At 42.8% G+C, this 13,675-nt stretch overlaps 2 protein-coding genes across 2 annotated transcripts in view; both read right to left on the reverse strand.

The window, feature by feature from the left end:
* Positions 1-827: 827 nt before the first annotated feature.
* Positions 828-13,405, reverse strand: MTF1 (metal regulatory transcription factor 1). The gene is made up of 11 exons (XM_042834112.1): positions 13,322-13,405; positions 12,555-13,016; positions 8,022-8,260; positions 7,589-7,720; positions 6,951-7,024; positions 5,804-5,937; positions 5,479-5,556; positions 3,532-3,634; positions 2,399-2,955; positions 1,958-2,024; positions 828-1,535 (listed from the first exon to the last, which is right to left on the reverse strand). Exons 2-11 carry the CDS (start codon positions 12,963-12,965, stop codon positions 1,141-1,143), a joined length of 2,190 nt encoding a protein of 729 aa, XP_042690046.1. The 5' UTR covers positions 12,966-13,016; positions 13,322-13,405; the 3' UTR covers positions 828-1,140.
* Positions 13,406-13,550: 145 nt separating this feature from the next.
* The window catches only part of LOC122168486, a 1,845-nt gene continuing 1,720 nt past the window's right edge, over positions 13,551-13,675 (reverse strand). Inside the window, exon 5 of the mRNA XM_042833851.1 lies at positions 13,551-13,638. Coding sequence (XP_042689785.1) covers positions 13,551-13,638 — 88 coding nt within the window. The remainder of the gene's footprint in view (positions 13,639-13,675) is intronic.

The raw sequence follows: 13,675 nt of genomic DNA on the forward strand, positions 1-13,675 counted from the left end.
TCGTGTAACATTTTTTAGTCAAGAAATAGCCCCGTGCACAAAAAGCTGGCATTGCATTAGGTTGGAGGCAGATTCAGGCAGAAACTATATAGCTTAACAGAAAAGAGGAAGCATTTCTGGGCAGCTGAAGGAGAAACTCACTGAACCCAAACGGAAGTTCCATCAAATCATTCTGAGAGTTTTCCTAGAGTTCTTCTTGACAAAAGATGAGAGCCATCAGCAAAGGCACCACGCTCCTGATCAATCGATTGGAGGGCTTATTTAAGAGGATGACTCGTTTCTGAAGAGAGCCAAATGAATCAAAAGAGCAGCAGGCACCAATCTGACAACACCTGGAACTCACTGCATCCTTCAAAGACAGGCAAACAGACTCTCCAGTCTGAGCGAGCAGGGGCTCCCACAGTGTTTCCATACATCTGCCACCACACCTTAAGTCCTAGTTAATGAAATGAAGCAATCTATAAGGAGCACAAGTACCTCGTGCTCTCCTGCAATAAGCTCCCCAAACTCTTCTGTAGGCTTCAGTAACAGCCCCAGCACAATGCAAACCCAGGCATCAACTCCCAGCTCAGTGACGTGACAATCGCATTCCAAATGAAGTCGCAGATAAATCACCTTCTACTACAACCAAACCATTTTCTGCTACAGCAAATTCCTGTCCTGGGCTCCCCTTCTAGTGCATGGTTAGTATCAGACATAAGAAACAAAAGAAAAATCACAGACCCAAGGAGTTGTAACAAAGACTCACTCGCTGCCAGTACCTTAAACCCAAATGTAAGTGATGTGCAATTGGAGACAAACCAACCCCCCTTTTTCTTTTTAAAATCTTTTTGCACACGAGTAACCTTAACTTCCGTGTTCACATATGACAAGCAAAAGTGACAGACAGTGCAGCCAAAACAGTTCATATATAACTTAGCTTTTTTTTCTTTTTTTTTTTTTTTTTTTGCCTTTTCTATTTTTAGATAGATTCTTAAAGATGGATGTACCTGGGACGTGACTAAGATGACATCTGGGAAGCAGAAATAAGCCACAAAACTTCCAAAGAGGAAGGAAAAAAAAAAAAGAATCGATCCTTCAGTTTCTGCTTCTAAGAGGAAGGTTTTACCCTCCAGGTGCAAAAGAAAATCCAGAACATCTTCATTTAGAGAAGTTGCTATTCAGACCAATTTCTTCCTCACCCTGCAGTAGTGCTTCGATTGGAATTATATTAGATGGGGTTTCAGGACTTTGGAGGGACAGGAAGTCCGATACATCCATGGCACTTAATGTTTCAGTCTGTAAGTCTGAAGGGTTAACTATTTGACTGCTCTGCCCACGTGAGGGAGAAGGGGAAGAGGAAGAAGAAGGAAAGGTCTGAGGCTGCAGCTGGGGAGCTGGCTGCTCCGAAGCTTTCGGTTCAGGTGAGGAATTCTCCTTCTTAATGGTGACTTTGTCCTTGGCAGAGTCTCGGCAGGCACACTGACACTGGCAGGCTTCCTCCTGCTTTATAATAATGACAGGAACGCTGAGACCGATCTGCTGAACAGGGTTACCTGAAGGTGAAACAAAGTGAAAACACACGTAACTAAACAGCACGATCTCACCACAGGAGAGACAAATCATCGTCAGACACCTCACAGCACAGATTACTTATTTTTTCAAGCACAATGAACACCCTCAGCAGAAAGTAAACAAGAAAAAAACATAGACACTAGCAGGTATATACTGCTAGTATCTATATAGTATATATACCATAGCAGGTACTCTCTGCTGATGGCCAACCTGAACAGGCTGAGCCCAGAGGTCTGGTCTAAGTGTTGTTGTGTCTTTTTTTAAACACAGAACAGTATGCCACCTTTCTGACAGGCAGACTGCTTGCAGAATCATTAACATCACCACACATCCTGGTTGAGCTAACACTATTACAGGCAAACAGAGAAAGAGGAAAAAAAGGCTTGGTATCAAACGTGCTTACCTGTGTTGCCAGCTACTGGTAATGCAGTGGTAAAAAAGACCTTTTCTACTACTTTTGGAACTTGTGGCTTAAAGGAAAAAAGAGAATAAGGAAGAGTGAGAGTCGATTCCCAACAAATTTCTGTTGTTCAAACTCTAGATATTTGCATGCAAAAGAAGCAGATACTCCAAAGAGAACACATAGGAAAACATTCAATTAATTAACATCCTATTTGGTTCTGGCTATTCCAAAACTAAGCATATTATTTCAGTAGCACTGAAGATGACGAGTTGCCTCCCTCTGCACTACATGCCTGTCTACACAGCTTGTGGTTTTTGACAACTGAATTAACGAATCATTCAGAAGCTGCCAGGCTCGCTCATACTACTTGCAGCCATTCATTCACTCTAGGAGGAACAGGGATGGTGCAAGCTGTTTCAAAGCTAGGCTGAGTATACTAACCATTTGTTCTTGGCTTTGTGGAGAACCAGTGGCACCATTTAATATCCATTGCAAGTTTTGCTCTCCCATGACGATGCTGGACTGCAGAATGGCGGCGCTCTGAGAAGGAGTAATTGTTATGGTTGGATTGCTGGTCAGAACAGAGTTCGCACCAACAGGCACAGTCTGAACTACAGCTGGCAGGGGCTCAGTGGCACTTGATGCTGTTGGGGCAGGTGCCCCAGCAACCACTGAAAGTCCTTGTACAATGGGCTGCGGTGGTGTCTGAGTGTGCTGCAGGAAGTCTTGGTGACTGGCTGCAAACTGTGTGCTGTGAGGTACAGGCACTTCTGGGGATTGTAAAACAGTTGCAGGATTTCCAAATGCAGCTTGCTGTGAGCTGGTTCCTATGGAGGAGGGAGCAGCAGGTGCTGCTGAGGCTTGTAGTGCTGAATGTGAAGGCTCAGAGATGCCAAGCTGCAGTACAAGTGGAAGTGACAACGACGCTGAATCTCCTGCAGAAGGCGGAACAGCAGTGACTGAGTCTGCATGACCATTAAAAGCTTCAATCAAGGCAGCTGTCAGAGGAAACAAAGAACAAGTGTACGTACGTCAGTTCTCATCATACCTGAATAAACAGCTCTCTCAATATAGTTACCAGCTAGCTAACAGGTTTTTGCTAAGTAAAGCACTGGCATTTTCCATGTCTTCAGACTAGTGTTCAAGAACATACAGCACTAGGCAGTAGAAACTAAAAGCAGGTCCAAATTCAGGAAGCTGGTAACACTGAACACTACACACAAACTGATTGGCCCCTTTAGCTCTAAGAAGTCCCCTCCATCAGCACGTTTGTGCAGCTACATCAAGAGAGAAAGTTCAAGGAAGATATTTCTATATGAGACATCCAAGAGCATCAGTGTTGGGACTGAACAAGGGCATGCTGTAAATACACGGCCCGTTCCCCAAGTGTTTCACCATCTGTGAATGTATTTCAACACCAAAGCAGTGCAGCGTGGAAGCTAAAGTTGCCTGCTTGCTGCTTGAACTTATGTAGGGCAGCAGACTTCAGTTTGAGTTGCTGAACCAAGCATATGCGTGCAGAGAGGGAAAGCTGTCAAAAAACTTCCTTAAAACACTGCAGATACAACTTGTACCTGTCTGCTTGGAGTCTTCCTGATTTGTGGTGTGATCTGTGCTCTGAAACATAGACTCAAAGATGCTTGCTGGTGAGATTGTGCTAAGATCTTGTCCGTGTGTCTGGCAAATGAAAAGAAAAGAGGAAGACGTTTTATCTTGGGTCTCCATAAATAGCACAAATCCCAGTCAGGCAACATATCGACATCAGAAACCTCTGCCCAATTAACCAGGCAACCTCAGGAAACAGAGCATATTTCACATCATGCATTCATAAAACATAAAATGACATTTAGTTTTTATTACCCACAATCAAACTGACCAACACGATGAGCAAATCCTTACAAAAAACAAGCAAGTCCTTTTTAAAGGCAAATACAAATATATTCTTCTGCATCAATACTTCCTTTAAACATTGCTTCTTGTAACACTTGGCTGGAAATAGAAAAAGACACTAATTTGGTGTGTTTGCAAAACCTTTTCTGGAGCAGAAACAAAATAGCTTGCTTAGATAATAACCTGGACTATGCACTACTGACACTCACATTACTGAAGCAATAAAATATATTAAAAACCTACATGCTGCTTCCCTATTGAAGTACACAATAAGGACACAGTCTTATCAGTATATAATTTTCCTCCATGTAAAATGTAATCTCAGTCACCAGTTAGCTATAAGAAAAGAATATAATTACTGTAAAATCATGTGCTGAGCTTTTGAAAAATGGTATGATTTAATCACTGTGGGTTTTAGAAGAAAATCCTTCTTTCACTTGGTTATTCTGCTGCTAGACTTTGGAGTCATTTCTATCAGCTCTGAGTTAAAAGAGCCAATAAGGTGCAATTACTTCCTGAACAGGCCCTTCAAGCACTTACAGCTTTATTCACTGATGCACTTGCAAAAAGATGCAACCTATTTAAAGGACACCTGAAAGCTACTCTTTGATAACCTAATTAAGTGACTGTGTCATGCAACAAATTATTCTATAGAAGTGATCAACTAATACCTAAAACCCAAATTTAAACAGAAAAGGCCACGGAAAATATCCTAGAAGTTTAAATGCTAGTTCTGCCCCAAATAAGGTTTCTCTCAGTAGCAGATTCAATGAAGACCTTACACAACTGTACAAAACCAAAAGCTTGCCTGAATATTTGCTTCTCTGTATTCCTGTCTGATCTCTTTGAGGGTGAACTCATCATGCTTAGTCTGGACATGTACAAAACTCCCCACCCAGGCAGATGAAACATGCTGGCCAGTATATCAACTGCTTACCTCCTTGATTCATTGCTCAGTCTGCTCTAATCCCACAGCTGAAAGCTTATCATAGCTGCACCTCTGACATACATTAGGTACTAATGCAATATGGCATCTGCATACTCTTCAACCTTGTTCCTTCTAACCAATCCAATTTGGTTTTTGTACTGAATTAATTCTTTAATTAATTAATGCTAGAATTTGTTGTTAATGTTAATGCTAGTTATGTTAATGCTAGAATTTGTTGTTGGCTTGCTTTTTCTTGAGAAAAAAACTGTCCCCTAACCATTAAAAAAAAGAACAGCACTGATGACAGGAAGGGAAATTCATATATGCTAATACAACTCCACCCAGAGTCCAAATGACAAATATTGTCCCAACATCCCAAAAAGGACACAATAATGTCAGATTGACAGCCTGAGCAGAGTGTCAAGAGACTGCCTCCTGCAAACTGCAACAAGGCACACCAACAAGGCACTGTTTAGTACACCTAAAGCAACTCCAATCAATTATTCTGTGGCAGAGTACAGCCCTCCTCATAGCAGGATGAAAGCTTAAAGGAGAGCATGCTGCAGGCTGGACTAAGTGAAACAGAACAACCAGTCATATGTATCTCATCTACTGTGTTCCAGTCAAGAGGTCAAGCCCATTGTTAGGGGAAAAACCACCCAACTCAAATTACAAGTGAAGCAATTCAGAGACAATAACTCACTAGATTCGAGTTCTCCCGCAGCTCTGAATCTGTTGATATGAGGCTTAAGTCACTCAGACAAAGCGAGTGGCTTGTATCCTGCAAAGAAAAGAAATTGAGTTAAATATTAAAAAAAAAAAGGGGCAGGTTGCTTTCCAAAAAAATTAAGCAACAAAGAATTTCAAATGAGCAGGAGCAAAGCAGCCTGTGGAAAATAAGAATTCCAGTCATTCATAGCCAGCCTTTGTTTTATTTCAAACATGTATTTACACAGTGCTGACTGAAACATAAAGAGTTTACAGGGACAGCATGACCACTACAGAACTGCCTACAGACTGCTACTAACCTCAGACACGTTGTTATTGGGAAGTGCATTGTAGGTATGTCCTTTCTCATGGCCTTTCATGTGACTTTTGAGACTATACTGTGTACTGAAAGTCTTCTCACAGCCATTGCTGGGACAGAAGAAGGGCTTCTCCCCTGCAGGCAGCATGAAACACACATGACAAACTTATGTGAGACATATTTTTAAACTACATAGGATAATAACAGCATTACATACATAGAAGCACCTTTTTACTCCAAAACACAACTTCAGTTAGTATAAAAGGCAAAACCTTACCATAGGTCAGGTACTTCAAAGTCTTTCTGCACTAGTGCACACATTGATAAGAAAAAGAAGTACCTTTCTCTCTACACAAACTGCTACGTACAGCCAAGCCAGCAGCAGTAACAGCTAACAAACAGTTCCTTAACCTGCCATCACAGTGCCCTGTTCAAAAGGCTGGGTCCCATCCTACAAACAGTCTTAATGATACTCTGGAAAACAGTGAGCAATTACTACCTGGCATGTTGGAACTTGTATGAATGGATTTGAGAGTCATCATAATGCCACTTCATACACTCCACGTTCTTGGAAAGAGCCTTGCAAACCAAAGCTCCCCTTTTATCAAGTGAATTGACACATGAACACAGTATTTAACTCATATGCATCGTTACTGACATGTCTGTGAAACATGCTGATGAAATTCAAGAGGCATAAATGTGAGGTGGCTTTTCTTCGTGGTTCTGTTTCTTTGTTCTCATCTGAAATATGAGCTGAAGTTTTGACTGCCCACCTACATTTGAACGTCACCAGTTTGCTCAACACAGGTTGAAAGATATATTCCTAGAGATGTCTAGGAAATAAATGATTCACAGCAGATTCACTGAGTTATATCTATTCAAACAGCTGTGTTTAGCAACCCTGAATTTATTGTGTATCTTAAAGAATAGAAGCAATTGTGCCAGGGCTGCTATGAAAGAATTTTTGTTTTTAGGAATTACACGGAAGGGTAAAAACCATAAGCTGACCTTGCCTGATGGGTGAAACATCTAATTAAACGTCCTTGCTAGATGATTTTATATGCAAGTATAAACACGTATCAGGATCCTAAGAGTCAGTACAAACAAAATAGACTCAATTAAAGCAAAACCAAACCCCTCGGACTCACCAGTATGTGTCCTAACATGTGTTTTGAGGTGGTGGCTTGCAGCAAAAGCCTTTCCACAGCCGTCATGTTCACACCTGAACAGAAGATCAGGGAAGAGTTGGCATCAAGATTCTTTCACATGCACGTTACCACCTCTTGTCATGCTCTGCAGTAGTCACAGGACTCCAAAGGGCTGGCCTGATACTAATCTCAGCTATCATTTACAACTCCCAGCTGCTGCTAAGCATGCTATGCAGGCAGGATTCTGACCGTGACTTTAAAATTCAAACACAAATTCATCATTTGGGGGGTTGAGTGAGCTGTTGTGGAATAAACACTGCATCCCAACAGAGCAGCAGCAATGCGATTCACAAGCATGTTCATCTTGGGGTCTAGAAAGGAATATTCTAACTTGATGATTCTGGTCATTTGAAGACAGTTATTTCATCCACTTTTACAGACATCTGAGAGAGTTCTGGAACAAACAGGCTCAAATGCTAGCCTCCTTCATTTTATTTAAACAAGTTCTCATTAGTGGCAGTAACAGCTGTCTTTTGGCACAAAAATGTTTTCATTAATGGCAGCAATGGTTGTCTTTTAGCACAGGCAATCCATTACAGAAGTTCCAGAGCAGTAAAGATTGCCATCCAGTAACTTACCGAAATGGCTTTTCTCCTGTGTGTGTTCGAATGTGCTTCCTCAGGTCACTGTGTGTTGTGAAGTATTTACTGCAGCCTTCTGATTCACAGTTAAATGTTTTCCCTGTGTGAAGTCTCTGATGTGCTTTCAACCTGAAATGAGGGAAACAAATCCCTCTTACGGTTTGTCACACAAGCCAGCCTCTTTCCAAAGCAAGCAAGCCATCCACTTCAGTGTACAAGACAGGATCAAATGCTTAATGCATGTAATTGATATCACTCCTCAAGTCCTCACAGAATCTGAGAATTCCTCATGCCTGTGCACCACCTTCAAAACCACCAGAAAATAATCAAGCTAAGCACATTATCACAAGTTCTGTCATCCTGGACATCTACGCCTTCTTGGCACCCATTTCCCACATTTCTCCAAAAGAAACACGCAGAGAATTCCTACCTGTACAGTGTATTGAATGCCTTTTCACAGCCCTGCACATCACATTCAAACGGCTTCTCCTTTGTGTGCACTCGAACGTGGATTTTGAGGCTGTAAGAGGTAAGAAAGGCTTTGCCACAGCCTTCTTGATTGCAGACAAAAGTGTATTCCCCACGATGTGTCTTTTGGTGAGTGCGCAGGTTTCCAGCAGTGCTATAGGTTCGTGGACAGCCCTCAAAAGTGCACTGGTATCTCTTAACCTGTGGGATAGAAATGTTGCATGATTTGATTTTTTTTTTAATCATTCCCAGAATCTGGAGACAACGTGATGGATTGTGATGTGAAAGGAAAGAAAAAATAAAACAGTTCAGTTATCAGACTACTTAATAGATCTGCTGGACCATGGAAAGAGCGGCACGCAATGGAAAGCAGGCTGACCTTACAGAATAGGAAACTGATTGAAAAGGAAAAAAGGGGGGAAAAAAAATTCCATATATATAGTTAGAAATCAAAAGTTGGAAAGGATCCCCAAGATTACATCAAACCAACCCACTATTCCCATCCAGAGCACCTCCACTGCTTATAGCAGAGCTATTTACAGAGGAGGAAGACAAGGAAGGATGTACTTTCACATGTCAACCCTCAAAAAACCAGCCTGTGTGCTGCATTGACACCCTGAAGGAATCTACAGTGTTTTAAACCTCCTACAGTGTTACTCCATTTTATCTCAAAAGCAGCCTTCATCATTCTGCGTTCTCCTGTGTTCACTCAGACAGCACATGCCTGAAGCACAATGAATTACACAGGGTGCTTCACATCATAGGTGCCACTGGTTTCACAGCCATCTAGATCACCAGGAAGCAGTTCCATATGAATTAGATCTGACAGCCTTCCCATCTTCTGCAACAGGCAGGAAGAGACCAAGAGACCACGTCAGGAAACTTCCAGCGTGCAAGTCATAACACTTAATTAAACCTCATTCTCTCTTGTGAAGAAAAAGAAGTAGGCCTTGATATGCTTGATTAATCTCCCTCCAACATTAATTATCAGACTGGTGGCTTTCATTTGACTGCTTCAGCTGAGAATCCTTTACATCTAGAAGTAATTATACAGCCCAGGAGAGAACGTGATGCTTGACAGGCAAGAAGCAGAAGCAGCATTGCAGAAGATGTTCATTTTGAAATCCTTGGAAAGGTGATGCAAAGTCACAACAGAGGAGCAGAAACCTTCAGATTTAGTATTCTAACAACTAGACTGAAAGATAATCTAGCAGGTCAAGGTCAGCAGTCCTCCTCTTTACCAAGGCACTCAACACCTACCTCACAGCACACAGCATTTCTGCTTAGAAAACACCTCAGACTGCCTTCAACAAGAAAATTTAAAACTAACTAACAAAAAAACCCACTGAGTTGTAGTTTGGTACCACAGTAGAGGTAGATGAACCTATAGATAACCAGCAGGTAACATCTATGGTCTCAACAATCATTCTTCTCTTGCTGCTTTATGCATACATCCATCAGAAAACTTAAAACTCATTGCTCTTTAATTACCACAGCTTGGGGGCTGAAAACACATGAAATAGCTGAAAATAACATGGCATCCCCTGACCTGTGCTCATGTAAGCTCCCACCGATGTAATACGGTGCCACAAGGGTAATTAATGGGATCTGGACATATATATTACACTAATAGTTACCAACAAATATATGGGCATTACAATACAGTTAAAAGATAATTAATAAATTTGGTTGTGTGTTGAGCCCACCAAGACAGAAGGAAAAGTGCAGACTTGTAAAATACAGATACAAGGTCAGAAAGCACATTTTTCTTAGAAGAAAACGTGCACATTATGTCCACCAGAGATCTTCAGACTCAGTTTGGAATACAATTTATAATAGTTTGGAAGTCAATTCTTACCCTTTGGAAATTTAAGGCAGCTGGTAATTAGTTTTACACGCTGCATTATAGGGTGCTTTCCACTGTGCTTCCCATAATAAAAGGGATTTGACAGAGACATGAGCTACCTAGAAACTATTAGGTGAAGAGTCCTTTGTGGTTACAGTTAGGCCTAGAAAGTGAAAGGAAAAGGAGAATATTTATTAGGTAGTAATGATTTGGTCCCTAGCTGCCATGCACCCATTTAAAGGAAGATGGCAGTTCAGTTAGAAGGCCTTGTGGAGCTCCTCCTTTTCTGCAAAGACTGAATTGTTCTTCTGCAGATTTAGAAGGATGCTGGAGACAGAAGCAATACTGTCACAAATAAATAAAACTCCTCATACAGCAGCAAAGCACTTCATTCTCTTTTCACATTAGGAAATTCAGCACATCACATAAACATCGTACACACGAAATGATGGAGATACTGACCATGAAAGACCGGCAGACAGAGCAGCCTGTGCTCAGGACCACGTGCAAGCAACACAACAGAAACAAGGCAGCTACAGGAAAAGCCAGGGATGGCTGGGTACAACATGTAGAGGAACAAGCTGCTGTGAAGACAAAGGCTGTGGCCGTATCACATCAGCTTTCTGCAGAAGATAACATGCTCCTCACACACCAGAGGGAAGCTAGAAGCCTTCATTAAGTATTTACCCTAGAAGTAAGAACTAATTGTCCAATCACCAACACCACTCACAAAAGCTGAACCAAAGGCCACTTCAATTGCTCAGTTTGCCTTTAAATTGTCTTTATTTTAGGCTTTTCCCCTTAGGTTTGCATTTTGCCTACCACCACTGATTAAAGCCACATCAATGGAACTGAAATTGAAGACTGCAACTGCATTTACTCTCATGCAGACAACCACAGCCAGAGAAGTTTATGACAACACCAGGAAGTTAAAGGGACTTAAAGGAGCATAAAACTTTCCTACACAAATGTCTAAGGTTGACCTGAAAGTATGAGACATTAAAACATTTATCTTCATTATTAGGACCTCCTCAGATGTCTTGGAGATACAAAAGGATTGGACTGGTAGCACTGAGAGCTGACCCAAACATTCAGAACTTTTACAGTTTCTTTTTCCCCCTCCAAAAACTTACCAAGCATCTGAAATCATTGAACAAAAGGAAAAGAGCTCTGTTTGCTCAACACTCGATTCCACTGCACTCAAATTATAGTGCAATTCCTCCCCTCCCACCTTGAAAACGAAGCCAAGAAATGGGAAATAAATTCAGACAAAGAACTGAATCAGGCAGTTCCAGGTCTTACAAGCGTTTTTCTAAAAGGCAGCATAGAAAAATAAATCAGTCTAACAGCATATGTAAAGCCATCAGCACCAATGTAACTACTGCTCTCACACACTGCAGACTGCAAGCTGATTGTTCTACTAAAAGAACAGAAAATACTGGCATGACTGACGTACCAAAATTAAACATTTTAGCAGCTAAGGGAGGACGCAGCTGCTACGAGTGTGAATAATATCTGAGCAAACAGAATCCTTTGGATGGGTCCACTGCACAAACCTTGCTCCAGAAGTTTCACAACTAATTGCAAAGCTGACCTCCTACAGCCCCGTATCCTCGCTGCTGAGTGAGTGATAATCAAGGCTGCCTGCTAGTTTAAATTATTCACAGCATTCAAACCAAGCTTTCTCCCTAAGCAGGGGCTCATTTCTGCAATTCTCACTCACACTGAATATCAGTTACATGAGCAGCTGATACGACTGCCACTGATACTTGCTAAGGCACCAGTAAGAGTTTAACTCAGCAGGGCCAAGAAAGTAGGGCAAAGTTGTTAGAAATATGTCATTTGAATCCACTTTGCCTTGCACCTAAGAAGTAACAAACCTGCAAGCCATCACCACTTGGCATGCAGGTAGAATTCATCAGGGAAACAGAATTAGAAGCAGCCTCCATACATTATCCTCCAACACATAAGCTAACTTAAGCTTTTAAGACAGCAGATGGTACTCTGAGGTTTCTCTTGCTTTCTTCTTAGTTTCCCTGTGAGTGACACAATAAAGCTAAAAAGGAATTTTAAGTTTGGCATCTTAAGCTCCATATTTTAGCTAGCTCTGAGAGGGCAGATTTTAAGCTGCAATTTAGATGCGCTTTTCTCAGGAACGTGGTTCACCACAGAATAACAGAGCCCATGCTCCTTTTAGCTCAACTCAGAAAATAATTATCCGAACAATAAAATAGCAGGACTAGTACTACAGCTTACTAACAGAAACAGTACTACTGTCAATGTATTTCTGTTGCCATATTCTCCTCTAGCTTGCAGATGTCAAAAAACACTTCCTGCTGCTTCACAGGAAAACAGCAAGACACGAGATTAAAAACTGAAGACATTCACAGCCATGCTGCTGATGCACCAAAGGACCATAGAACACAACCTTTCCTCCCTGCACAAGGCACTACTACTGCTAACAATAACAGGGAGTTTGATGGAATCACTCATAAGAACCAGCCATACAGTGATCCTTAAGAACAGGAAAAGCTGCTGCCTGCCTCCTGGCACACACTTTTAGTCACCGTATTTTTCAAAGCATTTGAGGCCACCAGATGAAGACCAAGCACAGCAAGCACGAATTTAAAAATATATTTAACTACTTACTTCTTTAAGCTTGGTTTCTGGGCATTCAGACTGCAGAGTGAGTGTTGCGCCTTCAATGTTTCTTGGCATAGGAGTTGAACCAGGATTTATTGTTAGGTGAATCTGATCTGGAGAAATAATATGTTGCACATAACCCTGGGACATTCCTTCATGATCTGCTATTAAATGAAATCCTTCTTCATGACCCTCCGGTAAAAAAGGCAAGTGATCACCACATTGTCCTTCATCCTCATCATCTTCCAGCACGCTGTCTTGCTCTATGAGAACAGTTGTCCTGTCATAGACCGTCCCGGACGATGAAGAAACCAGTCCGTTTTTATCAGCAAACCTCATCATATTGTCATCTTGGGTTAATTCGTCATCGTCCACTTCATAGTAGATAACGTTGCCTTCGGGACTGTTTTCCCCCATGGCTCACCGCCGCTCACTGCGGTATCCTGAAGTGGGACCGTAACAACCCATCTGCAACAGAGGAACGGGAAGGCGGAGGCTCAGGCAGGGCCGGCCCGTTCGAGCCTCGTTTCAGGTGCGGTCACACCCCCGTTCTCCGCACAACCCCTCCCGGAGCTCAATGGCCCCGCAGCACTCCCAGGCGTCGGCACCGCGCCGCAGCCCGCACCCTACGGGCCCAAGCAGGCCTTTCCTCCTATCCCCTAGCTTAGCGATGCCTCAGTCCGTCCGGCTCCGCTACCACCCGCCGCCAGAGCCCACCACAACCCCGCACACAACCCCCAGGAGCCACCCCGTCACGCTCCGACCGCGCTCACCGAGCTCCCGGCAGCGGCAGCACCTCCTTCCCCACCCCAGCGGCACCATGATTACCAGCGCACTCACTTCCGCTTCCGGTCGCGTGCGGCACGACGGGAGGGCCGCGCCCGCCGCGGGCGTTGATGAGAGCGGGGAAGGGGGTGCGCATGCGCAGTGAGGAACTGCGCTGGGCGCGGCGGCGATGCGAGGGTGAATGAGGTGTGGGCCGATGAGGAGCTGTAACTGTAACTAACAGCAAAAGTCGGGCAGATACGGAAAAAGCAGCAGCCCGTGCTTTCTGCTCCCTTGTCGGCAATGGTGCTGAGCAGATAAAAGACTGCAAAGAGGAAATGAAAGGAGAACAGTGAGAAATA

Source organism: Centrocercus urophasianus, unplaced genomic scaffold (assembly GCF_019232065.1).
Source record: "Centrocercus urophasianus isolate 14NV4802_14NV808 unplaced genomic scaffold, USGS_Curo_1.0 seq_43, whole genome shotgun sequence".
Classification (NCBI taxonomy): Eukaryota; Metazoa; Chordata; class Aves; order Galliformes; family Phasianidae; genus Centrocercus; species Centrocercus urophasianus.

Excerpts from the sequence above, each read along its gene's own strand:
- MTF1 (XM_042834112.1), bottom strand. The coding sequence starts at position 12,965 with ATGGGGGAAAACAGTCCCGAAGGCAACGTTATCTACTATGAAGTGGAC. Across the intron at positions 2,025-2,398 it reads CACAAAGCCAAGAACAAATG|CCACAAGTTCCAAAAGTAGT; the intron begins GTTAGTATACTC and ends TTTTCCTTTAAG. Across the intron at positions 1,536-1,957 it reads ACCAGTAGCTGGCAACACAG|GTAACCCTGTTCAGCAGATC; the intron begins GTAAGCACGTTT and ends TTTCACCTTCAG.